The 27845-nt window shown below is 45.1% G+C and overlaps 1 protein-coding gene across 2 annotated transcripts; it reads left to right on the top strand.

Moving 5' to 3' along the window:
* The first annotated feature begins 168 nt into the window (after positions 1–168).
* On the top strand, positions 169–27831 carry LOC106585162 (rapamycin-insensitive companion of mTOR). Of its 2 annotated transcripts, XM_014171068.3 has the most exons (37): positions 169–256; positions 382–429; positions 2138–2235; positions 4754–4818; positions 5026–5157; positions 5976–6039; positions 9544–9670; positions 9767–9936; positions 10740–10807; positions 10922–10989; positions 11263–11345; positions 11465–11552; positions 11690–11780; positions 12033–12099; positions 12216–12296; positions 12509–12609; positions 12707–12872; positions 12982–13083; positions 13192–13238; positions 13335–13470; positions 13641–13840; positions 14091–14217; positions 14360–14524; positions 14674–14750; positions 14921–14999; positions 17108–17217; positions 17527–17614; positions 17697–17789; positions 18023–18129; positions 18207–18436; positions 20251–21292; positions 23403–23662; positions 23790–24008; positions 24107–24256; positions 24416–24539; positions 25732–25870; positions 26205–27831. In XM_014171068.3, the coding sequence occupies exons 1-37, from the start codon at positions 208–210 to the stop codon at positions 26283–26285; spliced, it is 5142 nt and encodes a 1713-aa protein (XP_014026543.1). In that variant the 5' UTR covers positions 169–207; the 3' UTR covers positions 26286–27831. The 2 variants fall into 2 exon arrangements, 1 of the variants encoding a protein (XP_014026543.1); XR_014382495.1 differs by lacking the exons at positions 23790–24008; positions 24107–24256; positions 24416–24539; positions 25732–25870; positions 26205–27831 and adding an exon at positions 21655–22151 and having other exon boundaries at positions 23403–23540.
* The last annotated feature ends 14 nt before the right edge of the window (positions 27832–27845 follow it).

Here is a 27845-nt window from a genome sequence, read left to right on the forward strand (position 1 = left end):
CAAACCGATATTTAATTTCAGAATTGGTTAAAATTAGGTTACGGTCAGGGTTAAAGGTTTGGTTAAGGTTAGTCGTTTTACAAGTCAGGAGTGTCCTCAGTTTGCCTCTCACTAAGACCATTCGTACTAGTCAATGCGCGATAAAGCAATCCCAATTATCTCGCGAGATTTCACGAAGTTTCCGGTGTTGTGTATGTTCCTGGAAACATGGCGGTCAGCATCCGCGGCCGTCCGATCCGAAGTCTTCGGATGCGAGGTAAGCTTGAAATACTCACCCCGACATAAGCTTTATAAACTTGAAATTGTAAATTACTATTTACTCTAGTTTCTGACGACCCAAGTGTGTTGCCTTACAATGTCCCCGTTGTCTATTTTTGACAGGTCGGAATGACAGTGGGGAAGAGAACGTACCGCTCGATCTGACCAGAGGTAACGTTAAGCAGAAAGTATTCACACGAAGTGAAAGCGATTATTGTACAAATGGATGCTAATGTTTGCAGCAATATATGGTGATGATGGGGATGGAAAATGGCTCAAAATACCTTCTACGGCTTATTGGTTGTTGACTACTTTCACAACCAGTTTGCAGAATCTTAAGGAACACCAAAGAGGCGTAACGTCAGCAAGGGTGTATGTTTTACACCGATTATGTTAAACGTTCTTAAACGGCTGAAAACTGAACGAAACCGGGAGGGACCTAACTGATTTTGTCCAATACGAAATCTCGTTTTAGTTGCAAAACACAACTGTTTGGACTAATTAAACCCCAGGGCGTATTTATTACGCCGATTTTGTTGCAAAACGTTTCTTAAACGGAGCGAAACGGGGAGAGACTTAACGTTATATGAATATGCCAAATAAACGCTCGTTTTGCTCTGTTTGGTTCTTAAACGGTTTCCGTAATGAATACGCCCTAGCTCTCATAGGCAAGATAATGCTCCTGTGTGTTGTTTTGATTAGTGACTAGTATTAGCTCGCTTTGCTATACAATGTATTTGTTACGACTGGGTTGAGTTAGTTGGCTAATTATTTGGGCGTGTGGCTAGTTATATGGCTAGCTACATTCCTAGGATTGTAATGTGGTAAGCTAGCAAGCTATTAAATTGTTGTAGCTAGCTAACGTTAACACGGCCAATCATACAGCCGCTAGGTTTGTTTGAAGGTCGTTCACAACTCAGTTGCTAGCTAACGTCCAGCTGAAACCGGCGGTGGGCGTCACATTTTGACAACTCGAGTTCATGGTTAGATAGACATTGAGTATGAGTATTTACTAGCCAATACACTCTGATGGCTTTTCCAGCACAGTGTGTCAACTCCTGCCCTGCCAGCGTTTCACTTTTCGCGTGATAGAAGCCCCTGACTCAGTAATGTCCCTATGCAATCACTTGCATCCTACAACCATGCCCTCCAATTGTTCCCGATGCCGCATCCACTCCTGTGACCGATTGTAAACAGATTAATAGGAGTTCATCAATCATGTTTTCAATAAGGATAGAGCATGTAACGTTAATTGTAAACAACTGCCTTCAAGCATTGCACTATGTATCTTCACTAACACCAGTTCTACCCTCAGTATTTCATGTATGAGATGGAAGGGGGTACCTCGTCAGTTGAACAACTGAATGTTTTCAACCAAAATGTGTCTTCTGCATTTAACCCAACCCCTCTGAATCAGGGGCAGAGCATGGATATACCTGTGGGAAGTCAAATTGCATCACATTTTCACTGTGCCATAGAATAGGTTGCAGTTTGGGATCCAAAGCAGCTTAGTTGAGTGGCTGCCTGAGCACCCTTTTCCTCTGGTACATTATCATTAACAGCCCCAGCCTGACACAGATGGAATGGAATTATATGAGATACTGTAGCTAGATGTGTTTATGTGCATGTATCTTTTAGCTACCATGTAATGGTTGAGGTGAATGAGATGAAAAACAGAAGGAACTTCCTACTTTTGACCCTGCCTAAACATGCCTTCTATTTAGATGTCCAGGGTGTGTTTACTGTTCACAGTGCATTGGTGTGACCAGCTAAAACGAGTTCATGTTAGATACCGATATAGGTGCATTGGTTCAGTATTACTGGAATATCAAAAAGATTTGATGTTTTGTTAGTATTTCAACTCCCTTCTTTTTTACAGAACCCTCTGACAACTTGCGTGAAATTCTTCAAAATGTTGCCAAGCCACATGGCGTCACCAACATGCGGAAACTGGGCCACCTGAACAATTTCATAAAGGTATTACTGATTTATGTAATGATGATAATGGCAGTTGCCCTCATTATTGAAGTGCATGGTTTAGCTTTGCTGTATTGTGCCCCAACGTAACATTGTTGGACTGTCTGTAATAGTTTAGGGTCAAAGCTAAAATAAAATGTCACAGCTTATAAGTGCCGACATGGCCGTAATCGTATCTGTAAATTGACATTCGAATCGGATGATACTCGTAATCGGAAAAAACTGAAGTGTTTTTTTAATATAGGTAGAGCAATTGCTAACTAGCGTTAGCGCAATGACTGGAGGTCCAATCATTGCACTAACGCTAGTTAGCAATTGCGCTAGCCAAAGACACAATAGTATCCATGATTTCATCTGACTCTGGGGAAGTAGATAAAGGGCCTCATTGACAAAATCCGAAAGTATCCCTTTAACATAAGATCAAACTAATGAAAAGCACAAATGGGACTAGTAAGATCACGATTAATGTGGATAATCAGAGGAAGCGTTTGGTCTGCTGAAGCTGGTCATAGAGATCCAGTGTTGGTCAATATGGACTGGAGATGGAATATTGTTAATCGTATGGCCTATTAATGACACACATACACTGAGTGTACAAAACATTAAGGACACCTTCCTAATATTGAGTTACACGCCCCCTTTTGCCCTCAGAACAGCCTCAATTCATCGGGGCATGGACTCTACAAGGTGTTGAAAGCATTCCACAGGGATGCTGGCCCATGTTGACTCCAATGCCTTCCACAGTTGTGACAAGTTGGCTGGATGTCCTTTGGGTGGTGGACCATTCTTGATACACACAGGAAACTGTTGAGCGTGAAAAACTGTAACACTGCTGGGTTTTTGACAGTGCGCCTGGCACATACTACCATACCCTATTCAAAGGCACTTAAATCTTTTGTCTTGCCTATTCACCCTCTGAATGGTACACAATCCATGTCTCAATTGTCTCAAGGCTTAAAAATCCTTCTTTATCCTGTCTTCTCCACCTCATCTACACTGATTTGAAGTGGTTTTAACAAGTGACACCAATAAGGGATCATTGCTTTCACCTGGATTCACCTGGTCAGTCTGTCATGGAAAGAACAGGTGTCTTTAGTAGTCAAAGTTTTTTGGGGTTTAGGTGTCTGGTGCTGCATTGTGCATTCAAGCTGTTAGTTAGGTGAAAGTGACATTTGACCCATCTTCACCTAGTGGCTTCATCATCCTGACCAATGTGCTACAACTGGTCAGGTGACAGTTAATTACTGGCAGATATACACTATTGCTTTCACCTAGCTTTTCAAATCAGTGCTGATGAAGGAGAGGAGATGAAACTACTTTAGGCTGCTGATATCCACCTAGGGCTGATCAAAATCACATGACATGCAACCTTCATTTAGGTTAATTTAGCTTTAATTTAGGAAGCAACTTTAGAGTATTGAAATGCGTCTGCTGAACATATTCTTCTATGTGTAGCTGTTGACCTCTCCTTGGCCCGCTGTACCTCAGCTCTTGCAGTCAGGCCTAGCTGAGTTTGTCATTGTGATGCTGACAGTGATGGTAATAGGAGCTCTGGCCATGGGGCCTCATGTGCGTCAACAGCACTCTGACTTTGAAACCAGAGATTGTTGGTATTGTTGTTCTTTTGAAACTGGAGATGTTGCATGTGGTCTCTGTTTTCCAAGGTTGTAGCAAGTAGATCTGCAGGTTTAGTTTCCCTCCAGGTGCCACACCATGTCAAGGATATTATTCTGATAGTTGCGGCGAGGTTATCGCCAATCAGGTGTTTGGTGGAAGATGTTTAGTCAAATTGTATGGTGACATCCCCACTATAACTTAGCATGGCCTGTCCTGATAGGACAATAACACTTACACTAACCTATGTAAGATTAGAGAGGTGACGGCAGCTACCAGATACAGTTGGTCTGAGCTGTGTGTATACACCTGACTCTCGGTTTACCACTGGACTGAGTGAGTGTGGTGTTGAGGCCTGCAGCTCCTTTTAAGGATTCCAGGACAGCGAGAGGTGACCTAATCCCCCTGTAGCATGTTCAGTGCCCCCCTTTCCGCCCCCTCCTGCCTGCCTGGGCTCTGACATCACTGCTGACTCCAAACTCACTCACACACTGACCTACTCCCTATCCCTCTCACTCCGCTCCCACCCTGCACTGGGGTTTACGGAGTGTGAACGGTGGTTTTTTTCAACCCTACTGCAAACTGTTTAAGCGCATTGATTTAAAGCATTAAAACACTATGAATTGAAGCTTTTGTCAGTTTGTCGCACTGTGCAAAAGATGCCATGGCCATACAAGCTATGAACAAGTAATAAACATGTCCTTGTTGTAATGTTGCCATGCTAAATATCAGGGGAAAAATCCTTATGAATGTAATGTACATACCCCAAATATATGGGTCTCTGTCTCAATTCATATGTTCGCTATATATCAAAATGTCTTCAGTCTGTATTGTTATGGACAGCCAAAGGATTCAATGCATCCTCTGTCAACTGGTTGTAAGTTTAGTCCTTTCTTTGTTTCAGCTGCTAATCAGCATTGGCCACTGCGAGGAGAAGTTTGGGTTTACATATGAAGAAATCATCATCTGGTAAGTAGTCCCATATAGTGTAACCTAGAACACTTTAAATGCCACTTGGCAGACGCTTTTATCCAAACACTTCTATTGTTTGTGGAACATATCCAAATTAGTGACAGGTCATTGTAACCAATTTTTGTGGCCAAGCTATGCGAGTGTCCATTCTGTGTACGTTGCCATTTAGTGTCAATCTAAGCTGTGTTTTGTGTCCCTCCCCAGCCTGCGGTTAGCCCTGCTGAATGAGGCCAAGGAGGTGCGTGCTGCAGGCCTGAGGGTTCTGAGGTACCTCATCAGAGACAGCAATGTGCTGCAAAAGGTCCTCAGATTGCAGGTGGACTACTTGATTGCCAGGTGAGAGAGATACTCTGTCGCGTCACCACACCTGCGCAGGAACACACTGGATTAATCTTGTACAATTTAGCATGCAGGTAACTGCCAAAATAAAGGAAACACCAACATAAAGTGTCTTAGTAGGGCTTTGGGCTAGCATGAGACAGAACAGCTTCAATGTGCCTTGGCATAGATTCTACAAGTGTCTGAAACTATATTGGCGGGATGCGACACGTTCTTCCATGAGAGATTCCATAATTTGTTGTTGATGATAGTGGACAACGCTGTCTTAGGCGCTGCTCCAAAAATCTCCCATAAGTGCTGAATTGGGTTGAGATCTGGTGACTGAGACAAATACACACACAATCTTTAAACCCTGTATGCTCCTTTGAGACCCCTCTTTTTAAGTCACTGAGATCTCTTCTAGCCATGGTAGCCAAAATAATGGGCAACTGGGCATTTTTATATATGACCCTAAGCATGATGGGACGTTTTAATTGCTTAGTTAACTCAGGATTCACACCTGTGTAGAAGCACCTGCTTTCCATATACTTAGTATCCCTCATTTACTCAAGTATTTCCTTTATTTTGACAGTTACCTGTATGTTACATATGTTTAACATATTTTACAACAATGTAGTTCACAAAAATAAGGGAGTTAATAGTTGTTGCACTCGAGTATACTACTGTGGTAGTCTGTTGCTTGCGAAGTTGTTACTACATCAGAGGTACCATAGAATCATGGGGACTATTATTCCATAGTGATAGCATGATGATTTATAACCTGGTGTGATATGAACCGTAGCTGTGATGTCATACCCCCTGTGTGCTTTGATCAGGTGCATTGACATCCAGCAGAGCAATGAGGGGGAGAGGACTCAGGCCCTCCGACTGGTCAGAAAGGTAAGTCTGCTTTCTTCATATTGCACTAACTTCATATTTTTTTCCTGTAATATCATGTGTATAATTAAGCAATAAGGCCCGAGGAGGTGTGGTATATGGCCAATATACCATGGCTAAGGGATGTTCTTGGGAACGACGCAAGGCGGAGTGCCTGGACACTGCCCTTAGCCGTGGTATATTGGCCATATATCACAAACACCGAGGTGTCTTATTGCTATTATAAACTGGTTACCAACATAATTAGAGCAGTAAAAATAAATATTTTGTCATACCCATGGTATACGGTCTGATATACCATGGCTGTCAGCCAATCAGCATTCAGGGCTTGAACCACACAGTTTATAATTTAAATTATTGCATAGGCATAGCAGACCTGCCAACATGCACGCATTTTTCATACCAACTAAGCAATTCTCTGTCCATGTATGCAGATACTAGATCCGAGTTAAAAGTACAGCAGAAATGAATGGGGCCTGATTTCTATAATTTTATTTTATTTTTTACATGTTATTAATAAAAAATACATCCACTGAGTAAATATAACATCCCGATTCTCGAGCTGCAACACACAGACATGTACGGAGTTTGTGTCAACGGACATGGAGATTAATACATCATTATTCGAGACAGCTATCCCGTGTTTGCCCCTCCTGTTGAACAAATCCCTTTTGGACTCCGTGTGTTGTGGAAAGGTAAACACTAATTATTTCAAGCTAACATTAGCGAACATAATATTGACTTTCAGTGGGCTCTAAAGTGCCAGCAGTTCACTCGCATTTGCTAGTGAAATAAATAAATTAAATGCAAATACGAAAAATAACTGGTCGCATTTGTGCGAGTGTGATACACATTTAATTCTGCGTCCCATTAGTTGTATTTCCCACGTAACATTACGAGGATCACGCAACCTGATAGACTGTAACTGTAATTATGATCCACGTATAAGTATAATCAAAAAAATATATAAACACATTGGCATTAAATGGAGTCGGGAGTTTAGAAGACTGCGCGATGAAGAATGGAGTGTCGATTATTAGCTATAGAGGCAATGCTTCTAAAATGCATTTGCACTAGATTTGAGATTTTATCAATTTCGAAAATCTGAAATGATGTATGCGCTGCAAGGAAATACGAAAGGCACCTTTACATTGACTGAAACACCGGACTCTTCTAGCGAACAGCGTTCAGATTCCCATTGCGGTAGCCTACTTAAGCTTTGTGTAGCCAGTTTGCGGTCTGTGTCGATGCAATCATTTGTTTTTGTTATTTTTTTCAAAATGATTTTGCTTTTAGTGTTGATTAGTGATACCGGTTCTATAAAGCCAATACTTGTGAGTTGGCCCTAGTGATTGGCCCTGTTTGAGAGGTGACAAGCGAATCTCCGATTTGCCGCGCACGTCTGGTACTCCAAAAAGTTGGACAGGGTTGGAAGGTCTGGCATAGTAATTACTCATTACGTTTACACTTTACCTGACTATGCTATTTGAGTGTACTAGATATAGTCTACTTGATTTTCGTATATTCACTGGCAGCACAGAATAGGGGCATAGTACCAGCATAGGCTGTTATTGGATGATCTGCGCTGGTGTGAGCTTGTGGACAGTTTGCACATGTCTGGAGTATTTCTTTTCTGCATTCTCTGCAGTTTACTGTAAATGCTAACACATACAACTATTACAATTAACAAGTAACTCACACCAACATAAAGTTTCTTAACAGTGCCTTGGGCCACCACAAGCCAGAAGAGCAGCTTCAATGCGCCTTGGCATAGATTCTACAAGTGCCTGCGACTATTGGAGTTATGCGACGCCATTCTTCCATGAGAAATTCCATAATTTGGTGTTTTGTTGATGGGGGTGGAAAACGCTGTTTTAGGCGCCACTCTAGAATGTCCCATTAAATGTTCATTTGGTTTAGGGATGGGCACTGTTATTCGAATATCTGAACGGATGTTAGGATTTGATTACTTGGCAGATTATAGATTTTTTTTGAGAGAGGAAAAAATAGGCTATTTTATTTTAAAGGCTTTGTCTAAAATAAAACGATCTCTTACATTGCTACATGGCTTACAAGAATATACATTTTTTTTGTATTTATCTCGGCAAGTCAGTTAAGAACAAATTCATATTTACAAGGACGGCCTACCCCGGCCAAACCCTAACCTGGAAGACACTGGGCCAATTGTACGCCGCCCTATGGGACTCCCAATCATGGCCTGTTGTGATACAACCATTACATTATACATTTTTATAACACGAGTTTTGAGTGCGCCCCCCAAAAAATACATTCTGTCTCTCTGACCACGCCTTATTGTCTGTCAATCAAAGCGGCTTTACTGTCAGAGGCTCCATAAGTTATCTACCATACCATCTGGTAGTGCCTGTCATGACCGCGTCAAATCGTTGTAAAGAAGCTAGCTAGCTACAGTAGCCAGCTAGGTTAATCAGCTAGCTAGCTAACGTAGTAAGGCTAATTGGGGCTATTTTTCCACGTTCCCCGTACTTGTCTACAACTCCATTCATATTAAACAACAGCCTACCTGTTGGTTGACCATTTTAGCCTACTCCTTCTCATTTAGCCAACTTAATACCGTAAGTTTAATTCCATTTTGCATCGTTTAGAAATCTCCCACTTCACTTTCTACTCATGTAGCCTCTGACTGTAGCGCCGCTTTTGATTGACAGCAGTGTCACATAGAGGAATTTTAGACAAAGCCATTGTTAAAATAGGCCTATTTTTAATTTCTAAAGAAAATGAATACTAATGTCCATTCTGAGTTTTGAATATTCAAATAACCGTGCCCATCCCTATATCTGAGAAAATATCATGGTATTATTTGAATAGTGAAATCACTTAAAATGCTCATCACTAAATTGGGTCGAGCTCTGGTGACTGACACATACACACACCCTTTAAACCTCCTATGCTCCTTTGAGACCCCACTTTCAAAGTCACTGAGTTCTCCTCTTCTAGCCATGGTAGCCAAAATAATGGGCAACTGTGCATTTTTATACATGACCTTAAGCATGATAGGATGCTAATTGCTTAACTCAGGAACCGCAACTCTGTGGAAGCGCCTTCTTTCAATATACTTTGTATTCCTAATTTACTCAAGTGTTTCCTTTATTTTGGAAGCTACCTGTATACTAAGCTACATCGACAGTAGCCTACTTAGCCCAGGTTGGTTAGCCAGCTTGCCTCTTCCAGCTGGTAGTCTGTGTCCTTGCCAGTTAATGTGGCTTAGCTTGATTAGATTAATCCGGAGAAAGTGTCTGGGAGGAAGGGCCTAGACTTTAAAGACTTGCTCTACTCACACACAGATTAGACCCACCACCTTCTGAAAGTGGCACTCATGCTGTGTGACCTATTTGCTGTAATGTTGCTTCTAAAATAAACTGAAGTGCACAATTAGTGCTGTAACCTTTGCTCTCAATCTCTTTCTCCCCCTCTCTCTCTCTCTCTCTCTCTCTCTCTCTCTCTCTCTCTCTCTCTCGTTGTCTCTAGATGATCACAGTGAACGCTCTGCTGTTCCCCAGTTCTGTCACCAACTCTCTGATCGCTGTGGGAACAGACGGGCTGCAGGAGAGGGACCGCATGGTGCGCGCTGCCATTGCCATCGTCTGCGAACTTGGTGTGTGGAGCCTCGGCACTGAGAGAACCATCCTGAAGCTACACACATAGTTACTGTGTAATAACACTGTGTCTTTATGTCAACCACACTCTGCAGCGTTGAAGAACCCAGAGGTAGTGGCCAATAGGGGGGGTCTCAGCACCATATTAAAGAGTGTGATCGACTGTCAGCTGAGCCGCATCAATGAGGCTCTGATCACCACCATCCTCCACCTGCTCAACCATCCACACACCAGGCAATATGTACGCAATGATGTGGAGCTGGAGGTACGCACAGCCGCCATGCACGTGCCAGTATGCACATACAGGCATCAAACTAGAGGTTCACACACTCCCAGTCACACATCACACTTTGTCAGTCGGCGGTGACTTTCTCTCCTCGTCTCCAGGCTAGGTAAAAGCAATATGGTGTGTTCTTACTCATTTTCATGGGAAGCCTCTTGGGAATTGGCTTTCACCGGTACCGTTCTTTCCCATGAGTGCAGAGTGCAGGCTGAGGAACAGAGACTAGGAGAGGAGGTCAGTGTAGACTATTTAGACACAGCCACTAGCCATGCCAGTGAGGATTCACCCTTGGGTTGTTTTTCTCTTTCCCAGGGAGATTACAGTGATCAGTTACATCAGCCCTCTAAAGCCTCTCTCTCCAACACATCCTGTCTGTGTGTAAACTGATACTCCCCCCCCCCCCCCCCCCTTCCTTCATACCTGCAGCATGGCCACTCCAGTAACCACTCAGTCTTAACAAGTTTATGGAAGAAGAATGCAAATATTATAATATGGATTATGTGATCATATGGATGAATTACGGATAATGTATGTGATCTGTTTAGAGAAATATCTGTGTCCCTATGACTTGGAATGTCCAACCAGGAAAAATTATGTAAACGTTCAATAAAAATCTGGCCTATTGCTGCTATGCTTGAATGTTTTGTCCCATTTAAGTGGAATCTCAGCAATAGGAGAAGAAAAATCCACTCATGATATTGGGACATTATTTAGCCTTGCTGATAATGAATACATAGACAAATGTTTTGTTGTTCTGTGTATGAACCTGTGTTCTGCTCTTTCAGCAAATCCTAGCACCTTTCACAGACTTCCACTACCGTCACAATGCAGACACGTCAGAGATCCAGCTCAAGTAAGTTGTGTGTGTGTTGTAAACAGAGGCTCTGTTCCGCTGTTCTGTTTAGTGTGTTGTGTCCCTATGTCGTGTAGATTGTGATCCTGTGTGTGTGTGTGTGTGTGTAACCAGGGAGGACCGCGATGCTCGTTTCCTGTCCAGCAGGATGGCTATAGTAGCTGCCTTCCGCTCCTGGTCTGGTGAGTCTCTTTCTCTCTGTCATTCTCTTCAGCTTTCCATTCAGTTTGGCTCGGCTGGTTCTCTTTGCATTGTGGGTCATGACTTGAAACGTACCTTTAGTATTTGTTTAATGCCAACAGCTTTAAATGGGTCAACGCTCAAATACCCCTCTGAAGAGAATGCTGAGTAGATTCCCTTTTTAAGCTAGTATCGCATTGTTTGTGCTCTGTCTTCACTTTTGCTGCCAAGTCATGAATGTGTTAATGGTAGACTCTGTCTCCGTTGCGATCCAGGGATCATTAACCTCTGTAGGGCCGGGAACTCTGGGATCCAATCCCTTATTGGTCTGCTGTCTATACCAAATGTGGAAGTGAGGGTGGGTACTGAAATATGAGATTTGTTAAAATAAATATAATGAAAAGTATGCCTTCTCGATCTGTTCTTCGAGAACCACTAATTGTTTGTGTCTCTGACCTTTCTCCTTGCCCCCTGCAGAAAGGTTTGATGGAGGTATTGTATGAGATATTTAGGATACCTCTCCCCATTGTAACCCAGGACTTTACGGAAGCACTTCTCAGCGTGGGTGAGTGATATTAGCGTTTCTAATTTCTTTACCCCCCCCCCCCCCCCCCATGCCCTGGTTTTAAACATTTATCAAACATGCATACAAAAACTACTAGGTTTAAATCGTTTATTTTGTCGATCTGTGTTCCCCTGTAGACCCCAGTAGGTGCCAGGACAGCTGGAGACTGTCTGATGGCTTTGTGGCTGCGGAGGCTAAAGTCCTCCTGCCTCATCGAGCCAGGTCCAGGTAACGCATGACACCACAGATAATAAATCCGTTTAAAAAAAAAAAATAATAATTAATCAATATCGCTTTATGCTCCCAGGTAGGAAATGTATTCTACCCACAGGAATTTACAATATAGAACATATAGAATAGCAAGTTTTACACCTTTATTACACACTTGACAAAAAGTGTGAATATGGGTGCCTCTCAGACCCAACCACCATCTCTCCTGTGGCTATAATGTCTGCTTGTTTGTCCTGCTGTGTTTTTCAGGCCTGACCTGATGGATAACTACCTGGCTTTGGTACTGGCTGCCTTCATCTCCAGTTGCCTGCTAGAGGTAAGGAGACAGGAACGCCCAAACATGAGATTTTTGTTGTTGTTGTGGGTTATGGATATTATTTTATGTCTCGCTCGTTCTTTCTTTTTCTCCTTTTCTTTCTCTCCACCCTGTAGGGTCTGGTAGAAGTTGTGACCAGCAGTGAGGACCAGATATCAGTGAGAGCCACCATCCTACTGGGAGAACTGCTACACATGGTAACACACAGGGACATGGCTCTCTGATATACCGTATATAGCTACTGTAGCTCCTTCTGAGGAGCGTGCTACTCTGCTATTGATGTGGCTCTATTTGAGGACACGTATGTACTTGGTAGTTGCCTTCATTCAGCTGTGCATAAATGGTTTATGTGTTTGCTTCACTTTCTCTCTTTCACTTTTTCTCTCTCGCGCTCTCTTTTTATTGCTAGGCCAACACCATCCTCCCTCACTCCCACAGTCACCACCTGCACTGTCTACCCACCCTTATCAACATGGCTGCCTCTTTTGACATCCCCAAGGAGAAACGCCTGTGAGTGTACACACACACACATACATGCACGCAATCACTCACTTTTTCACTGCTCTGATTTATTTGTATTTTTTGGGCACCTTTTCTGTATTTTTAGACGGGCGAGTGCGGCAGTCAACCACTTGAAGCGTTTCCATGACAAGAAGAAACAAGGACCCAAACCCCATAGTCTGTATCTGGACCACATTGTCCGCAAGTCTGTGTCTGCACACCACCGGAGAGAGACACACACACGCGTACACAGAGACATCTATGCTATTAAGGTACACCTCACACAGGCATCTTTGCCATCTAGGTTAATTGTTCACCTCCAGCCCCAAAGCCTTCCTTAGCAACATTCAGTGACGCAAACTGTGTGTGTGTGTGTTGTAGGACACGGAGGAAGCCCTGATGTTGAACCTGAGAGACAGTCAGATCCTTAACCACAAACAGAACCTTGACTGGAACTGGCTCCTCATCGCAACTATCCTCAAGGTCAGTTATAGCAATACTATAAAACATGTGGAAGACTGACTGGGAGTGTGTTTCAGTTGGTTGATTTGCTATTGCCATATTTCATATGTTTTGGTTTTCCTCTCCCAGTGGCCTAACGTTAACCTCAGGAACAACAAAGATGAACAGATGCACAAGTAAGGCCCACCTTCCATTCACTACTACAACTAGTGAAATTCTGAACTTGACTGTGGTAAGGTGCCCCCCTTTATAACTGTGTTTGCGTGGTCCAGGTTTGTACGGAGACTGCTGTACTTCTATAAGCCCAGCAGTAAGCTGTATGCAGGGCTGGAGCTGGACCATCCTAAAGCCAGACAGCTCACTGTGGTGGGATGCCAGTTCATCGAGTTCCTCATAGAGTCTGATGAGGTGAGGAAATAGACCAGAGAAATAAAGGTGCAGAGGAAACTTCTATGTGGGACACATTTTTTCTTTTGGTGTCACCTTTTTTAAAGAAAGGTAGCTTTGAAATTGACCTAGCCCCAAACCAATAGCCTTTTTTTCTCATGTTTTTTCGCCCCCCCCCCCCCCCTTCCCAGGATGGCCAGGCGTACCTGGAGGAGCTGGTGAAGGACATGGTGGCTTGGCTGTCCTTGTCCTCTGGTCTGAAGCCAGACCGCTGTCTCCAGAGCAACGGGCTGCTCACCACCCTCAGCCAGCACTACTTCTTGTTCCTGGGGACCCTCTCGGCCCACCCACACGGGGTTAAACTGCTGGAGAAGTGCGGCCTCTTTCAGAGGTCAGTCTGGACTATTGCCCTTTTTAAAAATTGTCAGCGTGAACTTGAACAGGAGGAAAACACTGATTGGTTGAAATAACAGCAGCTCCATTTTTATTGGCCAGATGAGTCAAAGGTAGTAGGCTATTGAGTGCCAAAAATCCATTGTTTGGACTGGGTTCCTACTAAATGTCTAGGTTGTGGGGAATAGAGTTCCAGTTGTCAGACAGCTCAGACAACTGCCTGATTCCATGTGTGTTCTCCTCCACAGTCTGCTGAACCTGTGCTCTGTGAAGAATCAGGACGCTGTGTTGAAGCTGGCTGTGTCTACTCTGGACTACAGCACAGATGGACTGGCCAGAGTCATCCTCTCCAAGATCCTCACTGCTGCCACTGATGTAAGGCCTTACACAGGAGGGATGGATGGATGGATGAATGAATGAATGCACGGGCTTCAATGTGGGTGATGATGGTTAAGTTGTTGCTCAAACAATACTGATCCTGAACAATCCCTTTTCCACCCTCTGTGTCAATACACAGACGTGCAGGCTGTATGCCACCAAGCACCTGCGTGTGTTGCTGAGGGCAGGGGTGGAGTTCTTCAGTAACTGGGGCATGGAGCTGCTGGTCACCCAGCTGCACGACCACAGCAAGGCAGTCTCCATGGAAGCCCTGGACATACTGGACGAGGCCTGCGAGGACAAGGTGGGAGAGGGGCTGGGGAAAGTGCTGAATATGTTGGAGAGGGCTGACGATGGGCAGAGGGCTGGGGAATGGAAGAACGAGGGGTATGGAGTGAATGTTATATTATGTTGTCTCTAACAGCTCCATGATGTTTTATTGTGTCCCCCCAGGCTAACCTCCATGCTCTGATCCAACTCAAACCAGCTCTGACCCACCTGGGAGACAAGGGCCTTCTGCTGCTCCTCAGGTCAGTCTGACACACACACACACACACACACACACACACACACACACACACACACACACACACACACACACACACACACACACACACACACACACACAAATTAATACACAGACACACAGGTGTGCTGAGAGGTTGTGTTCCACCTCTAAAAACCAGTGTCCTTTGTGCAGGTTTCTGTCTATTCCTAAGGGCTTCTCCTACCTCAATGAGAGGGGTTACGTCAGCAAACAGTTGGACAGATGGCAAAAGGTAAGCCTGCTCGTTCATTCATTTCCCCATTAGCTGCAACCGCTACTCTTCCATTGGTCCACACAGTACAAAACAATCATTCAAAGATAGTAAAAAAACAAGAACATAAAGACAGATTTCTAAATCAAATGACATTTAAAGCTGCAATATAACTTCTTGGGCGACCCGACCAAATTCGCATAGAAATGTGTTATAGAACAAGTCTTAGAAGCGCTAGATCTGTTCAATGTGTGCTATTTCTATGCTTTCCTTTAAGTTTTTAGTTTTTGCATCTTTTTCTTTCGATTTTGTACACCAGTTGAAAATACAATATTGTTGGTTATGGAAAATACACTGCTCAAAAAAATTAAGGGAACACTTAAACAACACAATGTAACTCCAAGTCAATCACACTTCTGTAAAATCAAACTGTCCACTTAGGAAGCAACACTGATTGACAATACATTTCATATGCTGTTGTGCAAATGGAATAGACAACAGGTGGAAATTATAGGCAATTAGCAAGACACTCCCAATAAAGGAGTGGTTCTGCAGGTGGGGACCACAGACCACTTCTCAGTTCCTATGCTTCCTGGCTGATGTTTTGGTCACTTTTGAATGCTGGCGGTGCTTTCACTCTAGTGGTAGCATGAGACGGAGTCTACAACCCACACAAGTGGCTCAGGTAGTGCAGCTCATCCAGGATGGCACATCAATGCGAGCTGTGGCAAGAAGGTTTGCTGTGTCTGTCAGCGTAGTGTCCAGAGCATGGAGGCGCTACCAGGAGACAGGCCAGTACATCAGGAGACGTGGAGGAGGCCGTAGGAGGGCAACAACCCAGCAACAGGACCGCTACCTCCGCCTTTGTGCAAGGAGGAGCAGGAGAAGCACTGCCAGAGCCCTGCAAAATGACCTCCAGCAGGCCACAAATGTGCATGTGTCTGCTCAAACGGTCAGAAACAGACTCCATGAGGGTGGTATGAGGGCCCGACATCCACAGGTGGGGGTTGTGCTTACAGCCCAACACCGTGCAGGACGTTTGGCATTTGCCAGAGAACACCAAGATTGGCAAATTCCCCACTGGCGTCCTGTGCTCTTCACAGATGAAAGCAGGTTCACACTGAGCACGTGACAGACGTGACAGAGTCTGGAGACGCCGTGGAGAACGTTCTGCTGCCTGCAACATCCTCCAGCATGACCGGTTTGGCGGTGGGTCAGTCATGGTGTGGGGTGGCATTTCTTTTGGGGGCCGCACAGCCCTCCATGTGCTCGCCAGAGGTAGCCTGACTGCCATTAGGTACCGAGATGAGATCCTCAGACCCCTTGTGAGACCATATGCTGGTGCGGTTGGCCCTGGGTTCCTCCTAATGCAAGACAATGCTAGACCTCATGTGGCTGGAGTGTGTCAGCAGTTCCTGCAAGAGGAAGGCATTGATGCTATGGACTGGCCCGCCCATTCCCCAGACCTGAATCCAATTGAGCACATCTGGGACATAATGTCTCGCTCCATCCACCAATGCCACGTTGCACCACAGACTGTCCAGGAGTTGGCGGATGCTTTAGTCCAGGTCTGGGAGGAGATCCCTCAGGAGACCATCCGCCACCTCATCAGGAGCATGCCCAGGTGTTGTAGGGAGGTCATACAGGCACGTGGAGGCCACACACACTACTGAGCCTCATTTTGACTTGTTTTAAGGACATTACATCAAAGTTGGATCAGCCAGTAGTGTGGTTTTCCACTTTCATTTTGAGTGTGACTCCAAATCCAGACCTCCATGGGTTGATAAATTGGATTTCCATTGATTATTTTTGTGTGATTTTTGTCGTCAGCACATTCAACTATGTAAAGAAAAAAGTATTTAATAAGATTATTTCTTTCATTCAGATCTAGGATGTGTTGTTTAAGTGTTCCCTTTATTTTTTTGAGCATTATATATATTTGACAGCGGTTTAGATGGTATAATGATTCTCTACACTATACTTGCAACCAGGAAATGGCAGAGCGATTTCTGCATAGAGCACCTTTTAACTGTACTGATTGTTTTTAAAACTCTCTATCAGTACAAATGTAATCCGCTAATGATTTGTTTCCCCCCCCCCCCCCCCCCCCCCGACTGTGTGGTGAACAGGAGTACAACCTGAAGTATGTAGATCTGATTGAGGAGCAGTTGAATGAAGCGTTAACTACATACCGGAAACCTGTGGACGGAGACAACTACGTCAGACGCAGCAACCAAAGGTGAGACTTCTTACCTTACTAAGCTGGACAGTTAGCCATGATCCAGTGGTCACCAGCCCTGGTCCTGGAGGGTTGCAGGCACCGTGTGCAGGCCTTTGTCCTGGCCCAGCACTAACTTGCCTGATTTGGCGCGTCATACTCTTGTTTAGATAAGTGGAAGCTGTGCTGGGCTAAAACAACTGTAAAGCCTGCATACCTTGTTGCTCTCCACCACCAAAAAAAAACATGGGCTGTGATCTTGAGCCAACTGTATTTATTTTTCTCATTTGTTGAACATGACTACATTGTCTTTGTGTGTTTTGTCTCTAGGTTACAGAGACCAAATGTTTATCTTCCTGTGCACTTGTATGGTCAGCTAGTCCATGATAAGACAGGCTGCCACCTACTAGAGACTCAGGTAACTCTGCTTTACAAAGGGCTTTCTTAATGTGAAGAATCTATGGGTTTTGGTATCTTACCGACTGTCTCACGCTCTCCAGAGCGTGGTCCCTGACCTCAGCTACACGGTTCGCTCCCCGATGCTGGACACCTGGGAGGGCATCAAACAGCTGAAGGCAGCCCTCTGGGCTCTGGTCAGTCCCCCTAACCACTCGGCACATAAATCACAACGTTGTATGATAAGTACACGTGTTGTCAGTTACAGTAAAGAAAGAAAAAGAAAAACACACCATTGGTTCATAATGGTCTATTTTCTCTTGGGTAGACGCTATAGACAGTCTGCGTCCTCCAGTGCTCTGACATTGGTTCCGACTGTGGTTCCCAGGGTCTGTTGTGTTAATGATACTGAATGTATGTCTGTTTCCAGGGTAACATTGGGTCATCAAACTGGGGTCTGAACCTGCTTCAGGAGGAGAACGTCATCCCTGACATCCTGGCCTTGGCACAACACTGTGAGGTCCTGTCCGTACGGGGGTAAGGGGACACACGCGCACACAGAGATGAACCTGATGTCTCGCCAACAGTCTCATGTCTGTTTTCTCTACCTCCAGAACGTGCGTGTACGTCGTTGGCGTGATCTCCAAGACGCGGCAGGGCTGTGAAGTGTTGAAACAGTATGGCTGGGACACAGTCAGACACAGTCGCCAGACACTGTGGCCCGTCACCCCAGACGAGGTGGACAAACCGATGACCTCTAAACTTTCCTCCGTACCGAGCACGCTCAGTCTCAACTCCGAGTCCACCAGCTCCCGACACAATAGCGAGAGCGAGTCCCAACCCAGTGAGTTAACCATGAAACTCTTCACCAGGCAACAAGGACAGTTTCTGTTAAACACATCCTCAGTAGCACTTTCTTTACTATTTTTTTTTTTTTTTTTCATTCGATTTGTATATGTTATGGATATATGTAGCTTCTGTAGGTGTTCTTAAGCAGGGAATAATTGTTTGTTTTGTGTGTATTTTCTGTCAAGTACAGTACCAGTCAAAAGTTTGGACACATCTACTCATTCAAGGGCTTTTCTTTATTTTTACTTTTTTTCTACATTGTAGAATTAACAGAATTCTCACATACTGTACACTACTGGTCAAAAGTTTTCGAACACCTTTTTCTTTATTTTTACTATTTTCTACATTGTAGATTATAGTGAAGACACAAACACTATGAAATAGCACATATGGAATCATGCAGTAACTAAAGAAGTGTTAAACAAATCAAAATATATTTGAGATTCTTCAAATAGCCACACTTTGCCTTGATGACAGCTTTGCACCCTCTTGCCATTCTCTCAACCAGCTTTGAGGTGGTCACCTGGAATGCATTTCAATTAACAGTTGTGCGTTAAGTTAAATTGTGGAATTTCTTTCCTTAATTCATTTTAGCCAATCAGTTGTGTTGTGACAAGGTAGGGTGGGTATACAGAACATAGCCCTATTTGGTAAAAGTCCATATTATGGCAAGAAGAGCTCAAATAAGCAAAGAGAAACAACAGTTCATCATTACTTTAAGACATGAAGGTCAGTCAACACGGAAAATGTCAAGAACTTTGAAAGTGTCTTCAAGTGCAGTTGCAAAAACCATCAAGCGCTATGATGAAACTGGCTCTCATGAGGACCACCACAGAAAAGGAAGACCAGGAGTTACCTCTGCTGCAGAGGATAAGTTCATTAGTTACCAGCCTCAGAAATTGCAGCCCAAATAACAGACACATCTCAACATCAACTGTTCAGAGGAGACTGTGTGAATCAGGCCTTCATGGTCAAATTGCTGCAGAGAAACCTCTACTAAAGGACAATGATAATAAAATAAAGAGAGAGAGACTTACTTGGGGCAAGAAACGTGAGAAATGGACATTCAATCGGTGGATATCTGTCCTTTGGTCTGAGTCCAAATTTAAGATTTTTGGTTCCAAAAAACTGTCTTTGTGAGACGCAGAGTAGGTGAATGGATGATCTCCGCATGTGTGGTTCCCACTGTGAAGCATGGAGGAGGTGGTGTGGGGGTGCTTTGCTGGTGACACTGTCAGTGATGTATTTTGAATTTAAGGCACACTTAACCAGTATGGCTACCACAGCATTCTGCAGCGATACGCCATCCCATCTGGTTTGCTGGTTTGCGCTTAGTCCCACTACCACAATGACCCCAAACATACCTCCAGGCTGTGTAAGGGCTATTTGACCAAGAAGGAGAGTGATGTAGTGCTGCATCAGATGACCTGGCCTCCACAATCACCTGACCTCAACCCAATTGAGATGGTTTGAGATGAGTTGGACTGCAGAGTGAAGGAAAAGCAGCCAACAAGTGCTCAGCATATAGGAACTCCTTCTAGACTGTTGGAAAAGCATTCCAGGTGAAGCTGGTTGAGAGAATGCCAAGAGTGTGCAAAGCTGTCAAGGCAAAGTGTGGCAACTTTGAAGAGTCTTTAACAATTGTTTGGTTTCTACATGATTCCACATGTGCTATTTCATAGTTTGATGTCTTCTACGATTCTACAACGTAGAATAAAGTACAAATAGAAAACCCCTTGAATGAGTAGGTGTGTCACCTTTTGACTGGTACTGTATGTTGTGTAATGTTTGTCACGTGTGTGCATTTAGACATGTACATCCTGGATGATGACAAGTCTGAGATGTTGGACCAATCAGACGACGCCTCCCTCTACCTGCGTTCCAAACCCATGAAGGACCGCAGCCCCTTCACCATCCTGGCCTCCACCCGTTTTGTACGCAACCGCTTCCTCAACTCCCTGTCGCTCCCCAGCAAGAAGTTGCGCTCCACCAGCGACCCCAAGTCAATGGGGGGCAGCCGCACCCCCACCGAGCCCAAACTGGGAGGGCTGAGGAGGAACAGGACGGTAACGGAGCCCTCCATCTACTCCTCGTCGCCAGGCGATGTGTTTACGTCTGTGTTCAATGGGAGAGGCATGCCCAAGAGTCCCACAGTCAGCCTGGAAACCTCCTTTGTGGGGATCAGGGACTCTGTGGGGGGGTCTGTGGAGCAGCTGGGAGAGGGGAGGCTATCCCGGGCTGGTGGAGGGGGGTCTGGGCTGGGGGGTCCTGGAGAGCCCCCGTCCAGGGAGCAGAGTAGCCGGGAACGTCTAGCGGGAGATGGGGGAGGGACTCAGTTTAAAAGCCGCAGTCAGAGCTTCAACACAGACACCACCACAAGCGGCATCAGCTCCATGAGCTCCAGCCCCTCCCGCGAGACTGTGGGAAACCCTGAGCATCCCGAGCCAGACTCGTCGGACTGTGTCAGCCTCAACACAGTGGTCTCGGCTAAGACGGTCAAAACGCTGTATACCCTCGCCCCAACCCAGGCCCACACCAACCACCTGCCTCTCTCCAAGTCTAACTCTGTCTCCCTGGTCCCCCCTGGCTCCTCACACACCCTCCCCCGCAGAGCCCAGAGCCTCAAGTCTCCCTCGGTGGCGGCCATTAAGAGCCTTGCAGACTGCAGTTTCATGTACACCAGCCCGCGGGATGCACTAGGCTATGCTACTCTGAAGAGGCTGCAGCAGCAGAGGATCCACCCGTCTCTGTCTCATAGTGAGTCGTTAGCGTCGCCCGCTAAAGACGTGCTCTTCACTGACACTATCACTATGAAGACCGGTAGTCTGGACTCGAGGCTGACGCCGCGCAGGTAAGTTACGTCGCACGCTACACATAAGGTATCTGAACGCTTCACACAAACGCACACATATATGGGAAATGCAATATGCACGTACAAATGCACACCTATATTCACACTCGCACATTGAACTCACACAAGTAAGGACAACTTCTCCTGGTGGGTTTTCACTGCCCGTCATGGCTGCTGGCTGCCCTTGCTCATGCTTTTCTCAGTCATAGGTCCTTGTGTCTGTCTCTATGTGACTGGTCATATCAGTGTTCTACTGCTCTGTCTAATCATTCTCCACTCTCCTTTTAATCAATTTGTCTTTTATTGTGGGTGGGTGTGTGTGTGCTGGTTTGTGAGGTCATTGAACTCTCTGTTCTTTCTAGCTCAGCTTGGGCTCCTGAAGGGTTCTTCCCCACAGCCCAGTCTTGGTCGGTAGACAGAGAGAGGCAGACTGAGGTGGAGTATCTCAGGTTGTCTGCTAAGAGAGTGAGCTGTCCAGCCCCCCGCCCCTCTGATGCCCACCGCAGGCCATCCAGAGCCTACGTCCCTCGGTGGGTGGACCACTCCAGTAGTGTCCACCCCTTCCCCCTTTAGATACCTGGATGTGCTGGTCTGTCAGCTTGTCTGAGGGTTAGCTGTAGTCTCTAGCTGTAACGGTGGCGTGTGTGTGTGTTTAGAGGTAATGGCTCTGTGTGCTTGTGTGTTGTATCTCCGGTTATTAGTAATCTTTAGCAGCAACGGTGTCTCTCTCTTCTGGTTCAGAGCAGTAACAGCTGTGTGTGTGTGTGTGCATGCGCTGGTGGTCTCTCAGGTTGTCTGCTAAGAGGGTCAGCTGTCCAGCTGTCCAGCCACTCCGCAGGATGTCCATCTCTATGCCTTGGTGGGTGGACCAACCTAGCCTCCCATTTGTAGAGCAGTTTCCCTCATGTGTTGAAATTGGTGTCCTTAAATGCTTAATGTTAATAAAAAAAAACGATGCAGAAAGTTAAAGACATAGTGGGTTAATTTCCGCAACTAAGGGCGTCGACGATCGAGGCTCAACTTCTCCACTGTTTTGGTGACCTGGCTACCACTCTGTGAACCCGTGCACATGCGCAGATACTGTGAGAGAGAAGTATTGCATCTCGCGCATCTCAATATCCTAGCCTATTCATTGATGATATACCCTGCTTTACTGAAATTGCAAGCCAAGAAATTGCGAGATACAGCATTCCATTGAGAGTTTTTGATTGCTGATAGATGGGCCTAGTGCACGGTTTGACTCGTGGCTGACCTGCCTATACTGTGCCCCTCCATACTCTGTCCTCTCTCTCGCTATGAAAGATGCAAGTGTTTGTGTTCTCGGAAGTACGGCAAATAATCAAGTGTGCTCCGTTCCAAAAATACAGAATCTTCGGAGTCACACACACACAAATGGGAGTTGACACTGGCAGTCGACGTGCAAGGAGTCGAGGAATCAGTCATTTTGGTGTTTGACGCTCCAACGTTACGTCATCGTCGTTAACAGTTGGAAAAATGGCGACGGCAAGCGACAGCAGCGAAGTCCTGTATGGCAATACTTTGAGAAGTTAAATGAGAGGGAATTGGAAACTTTGCTAGGTGGAATTGAGGTATAGTAATGGTAGTACAGGTGCAATGCTTAACCATCTGAACGGGACGCACCGTGAGACCCAAACCGTTGCTGGCAGCAGCGTTGTGAATTCATGTGGAATTGTATTCATTTTTCTTATCGAAAAAAATGAATTGCAGTTCAAACATTAAGAATTTTTTTCCCATTTGTCACATCCCTACTACTCAGTTTCTGCTTACACAACACAGTTTCATAGGCATTTCTTAGTGTTGACTGTCCTTCCCACAGTTCTGTTTTGGAGTATACTGATAAGACTAGGAGGCTAGATTCCCTTTATAGATTCAAGCAGATGAACCCTGCTGTCTTACAGATGGCACTGTGTAGTTGTGGTGTGGATTAGGAGTCCCACATTTCCGTGTGTTTTTGTGTGTTTCTCTCTGTCAGTTTTTCATTCTCTCTCTACTTCTCTCGCCATATAGCGACGTCTAACTGTGTCTGCCCTCACTCCCCTCGCCCACTTGTCACCGCTCTCTCTCTCACCCGTCTCCCTCCGCCCGGCAGGTTTCTGAAGGCGTTGAGTTTTGCGTCTCTGGACAAGGAGGATCTGCTGAGCCCCATCAACCAGATCACTCTGCAGCGTTGCTCGTCGGTGCGCTCCATGGTGTCCAGCGCCACCTACGGCTGTAACGACGACTACGTGGGCCTGGCGCTGCCCATGGACATCAACGACATGTTCTACATCCGAGACACGCCCTACTTCCAACAGAGGACTAGCCCGCCCGCCGACGAGAAGTGTCCGTTCTACTTTGGAGACTCAGACAGTAAGGAAGGACAGGGAGCGATTGAGAGATGGGTGGATAGTGATGATAGTTTAACGTGAATGATAGAGATGGTTTACTTCCAGTTTCAGTGGGTGTGACTGCGCGTTCTATGCCCTGTGTACTGTAGGTGACGGTGGTCGTCCCTATCCTCCTATCCCACTGCTGAAGCAGCAGTTCAGTATCTCAGAGCTGATGGCCAGCAGAGAGAACAACCAGAACCATATCCTGGGTCCAGAGGAGACGGGTCTACAGGAACACACTGACGACAACTGTCTCTACTGCGTAGGAGCTACTGTACTGGGCTACCCCACACAGCCTCAGATCAACAACGCACACACACGCACTGGTGAGAGAACACACACACACCGACTACTCTGAGTGCACACACATGCACACTCAGCGTAATGGTTGCCTTACCCCCCTGCCCCATCTCTCTCTTCATAGACTACATAGACTTTCAGTGGTCGAGTCAGACCAGCCATCGTCTGGAGGTGATGCCTCAGTCCAAGTTCTCTGGCGTCTCCGGCTGCAGCGACGCTGCTGTGTCACAGGGATCCGTCTGCAGCACACCTACTCCTGCTGACATAGTGCTAGGTATGCACACACACACACTGCAGTCTCAGGAGGCTGTCTGCAGCACACGCACAGACTGCATATGTACACCTTTGTTGAACATTCTAATTCCGATCAAAATGTCTGATTTGGTCGGGTTGTGTGAGTGAGCTCTGATAGGCTGTTGTGTATGTCCGTCAGGTGGCAAGGCAATATCTGAAGACGGCCCGGCCTGTCGGGTCCTGCTGAGGAAGGAGGTGCTTCGCCTCGTCATCAACCTCAGCTCTTCTGTAGGAACCAAGGGCCACGAGACAGGACTACTGACGTAAGACACACACACACAATTAAACCCCCTCCCCCCAACACAGATTTTCCTGTGTTTTATATACAGTTCCACACTAAGGTTGGAGTAATACTGTGAAATTGTGAGAATTATGATAATGGCCTTCCATGGTGACATCATCATGCGGTAAATTAGTTAATAGGCCAATAAGAAAGAGTTTGAAACCTCTTTTCCAATAGATGTGGTGAAGAGGTCAATGGAACGCAGACTGGGGGATAGAAGAACGCTGATTGGCCCACATTCAACAAATCTGATCTAACTAAGTGGATATTCGTCAAATTCGTCATGATTGATGCATTGTAAAAGGCCCACAATGTGGTTAATAAAGTCCGATTTGGATATATTTGGCTGTTTTCGCTGCATAACATTTAGAAGTAGTCTCTTTTCAGGTTTAGAAGAAGTGACTGCTAAATGCTAACTTGCGTACGTATAAGCTGATAGCATAGCTAGCATAGAGAAATCAGTAATGTTAGTCATTTTTAACTGTAATGCAGTTGGTTGGTGACGATGACATAAATGTATTGGGGTTGACATCCATACAAGCATTACACCGATTAAAAAAAAATATATAAAAGAAAATATATATATATAGTTATTTTCAAAAACAGTGTGTGAAATGCACATATAAACAGTAGCCTAATGTAACAGTATATTTCTTCTGTCCCTCTCCTCGCCCCTATCTGGGCTCGAACCAGGGACCCTCTGCACACATAGACAACTGCCTCCCACGAAGCATCGTTACCCATCGCTCCACAAAAGCCGCGGCCCTTGCAGAGCGAGTGACTTCACCGATTGCAACGCTATTAGCGCGCACCCTGCTAACTAGCTAGCCATTTCACATCGGGTACACTAAATATAGGCTAATTTTGCTGAGGGGCAGTGAGGAGATTCAGGATCTTTCCCCCACGCATTTCCATTGTTTTGGTCGAGTTCCATTGACCTCTACCGCATCCATAGCTAATATTCAGTTTTCCACTCCGATAGTCCTAGCAGAATTCTTGCTTGAGAAATTGCCCTTTGCTATGAAGGCATTTGTTTATTTTGACCATTTTAATTGGAAACATTCACAGTAAGGTACTTAATTGTTACCCAGAAATGATTTTGATATTAAGATACAAAAAAAGAAATGGCTGCATTGGAGCTTTAATGGTGTCTGCTTTCTCTGTCTCTCCAGGATAAAAGAGAAGTTTCCCTATGCGTTTGATGATATCTGTTTGTACTCTGAGGTGTCTCACCTGCTGGCCCACTGTATGTTCCGCCTGCCCTCTCGACGCTTCATACAGGAACTCTTTCAGGACGTACACTTCATACCGGTAAGGTCCTCATCTATACGGTCTTTCCATTTCTCCCCAGTCCCAAATTCACTCCTAGCCCCCATCTCTAGTTACTTATGTAGATCTGGAAGAATTAGATGGGTTTCTGGTAATGGCTCCACGTCTTTGTTAGGTGGATTTGTTTTTGCTGTGTTGCTTATACGTCCTTTCAGATCTTCTCTAGTAGTTAGGATTTATGGGTGATGGGTTGCTTGGCAGAGAGAGGAGACCGACGCTCCTCAACCCCTACACTTCCGATTTTACGCTAGTGGTTACAACAGAAATATGACTGTGACCTCTGACCTCATGCTCATGTCACATCCTGTTCCCTCAGATGTACGAGGAAGCAGAAGCGATCCTGTCGAAGCCACCAAAGCCCGTCGGAGTGGATATAGACCCTCCCACGAAGTTCTGACTTTCCTCATCTCTGTCCTCCCCTCCCTGTTGAGACGCTGCTTTCCCTCCAACCCTCACATAGAGATACAGAGAGCAACATAGTGAAAAAAGGGAGGGATGGAGAGAAAGGATAAAAGAGAAGAGGGGAGAAGTTTTGCTGAAGTTCAAGATGGAGGGAGCATGGGTGAGAGAAGGAAGGGATCATGGATGTTAAAGAATGAGTGTGAAAGGGTTGTCTCCCTCCGGTTGCTGGAGAAAGAGGAGATGGACTATCTGAACAAATGAAACCTAACACGTCTAGTTTTGTTCCTGCCTATGGCCAACAGGGGGAGCAGTTTTACCAAATGCTGTTTTCAGACGGATGTACAAGCCTGACCAACTGACATGACAGGAGACACATCAACTACTTAACACATCACACTTAACCTAAACACAAGCTGGATGAAATATGACTAAGTCTTGAAAAATGTGATCTTGCTCTGGTGTATGCTGATATGAAATGAAAAGGGCATGTTCAGTCCATCCTAGTCAGTGCTGGACTCATCCTCTTCTCCCTCATAATGGAAACACTACAGAAGGTTCTAGAAGCCTCCCTCATAGTTATACCCTCAGTCTGTTTCTGCTAGAGATGGTTGTGCTGTGATCTCATAAGTTTATTATTTCCAACTCCGCTTATGATCAAAAGACATTTTTCTATTTATGTCTATAGACTGTCAGACAATCAAACATCAGTAGTGTATTGTAAAAAAGAAAAAATGTTTAGCCATCACACTCTTTTCCCATCTGGACACATAGAACATAACTGCTGTGGCTTGCTGTCTGTCACCCTTTCTGTATTCCTCTATCTCTGACCCTGGTTTGGAAGGACACTGCCTCTGACAGTGGCAACAGCCGGGTTCTCTCACCTTTTCATTGGTTCTCTTTATGGAGGTTGTCAGAAACCCTACCTCCGTGCTTCGCTCTCACTGCATGTACAAACGGCATGTCAAAACTGTAATATTAGATCATTGTCACTGTTTCTGAAAAGTGTTAATTTATTTCTTCCAAATGCTTCTAATAGTTTCATTGTCTTAAATCATAATAGGTTGCCATCACTTGTTTGCAAGCTGGGGAAAGTAATGGTCCCTAAGTTGTTTTCACAATGCAGATATTGCTGTCTATCATTGGCTGAGATGAGAGGACAGGGTGACTTGATCATTTATGGATTGCTGTAAGGTTTCCATGGGAACAGGTTTCTGTTTCTATTGGTTAGTTTTGCTATTATGCTGCTACACAAGTGGACTCCTAGGGTGATTTATAGGTCTGCTGAGTGATGTCAGATCTATTTATTGTATCTGTACCATAGCAGAGTGACTGAGATGAGAAGAGTTATTTATATATTTTTTTCCTTGAGACTGTATTATAATTTAAAGATTTTTCTTTTGTGTTTTTTTTGCTTGAATCGTGGTTTCCCTTGTATAATGTGTACAGTGTGTTTTGGGGCATTGCTGACCTAAAGAAGCATACAATCTTATTAAAGGGATACATTGTTAATAAATTTAAAAAAAAACAAATCTTGAACTACACACTGAGTGGTAGT

This window comes from Salmo salar, chromosome 24 (genome assembly GCF_965601325.2).
Source record: "Salmo salar chromosome 24, fSalSal1, whole genome shotgun sequence".
Classification (NCBI taxonomy): Eukaryota; Metazoa; Chordata; class Actinopteri; order Salmoniformes; family Salmonidae; genus Salmo; species Salmo salar.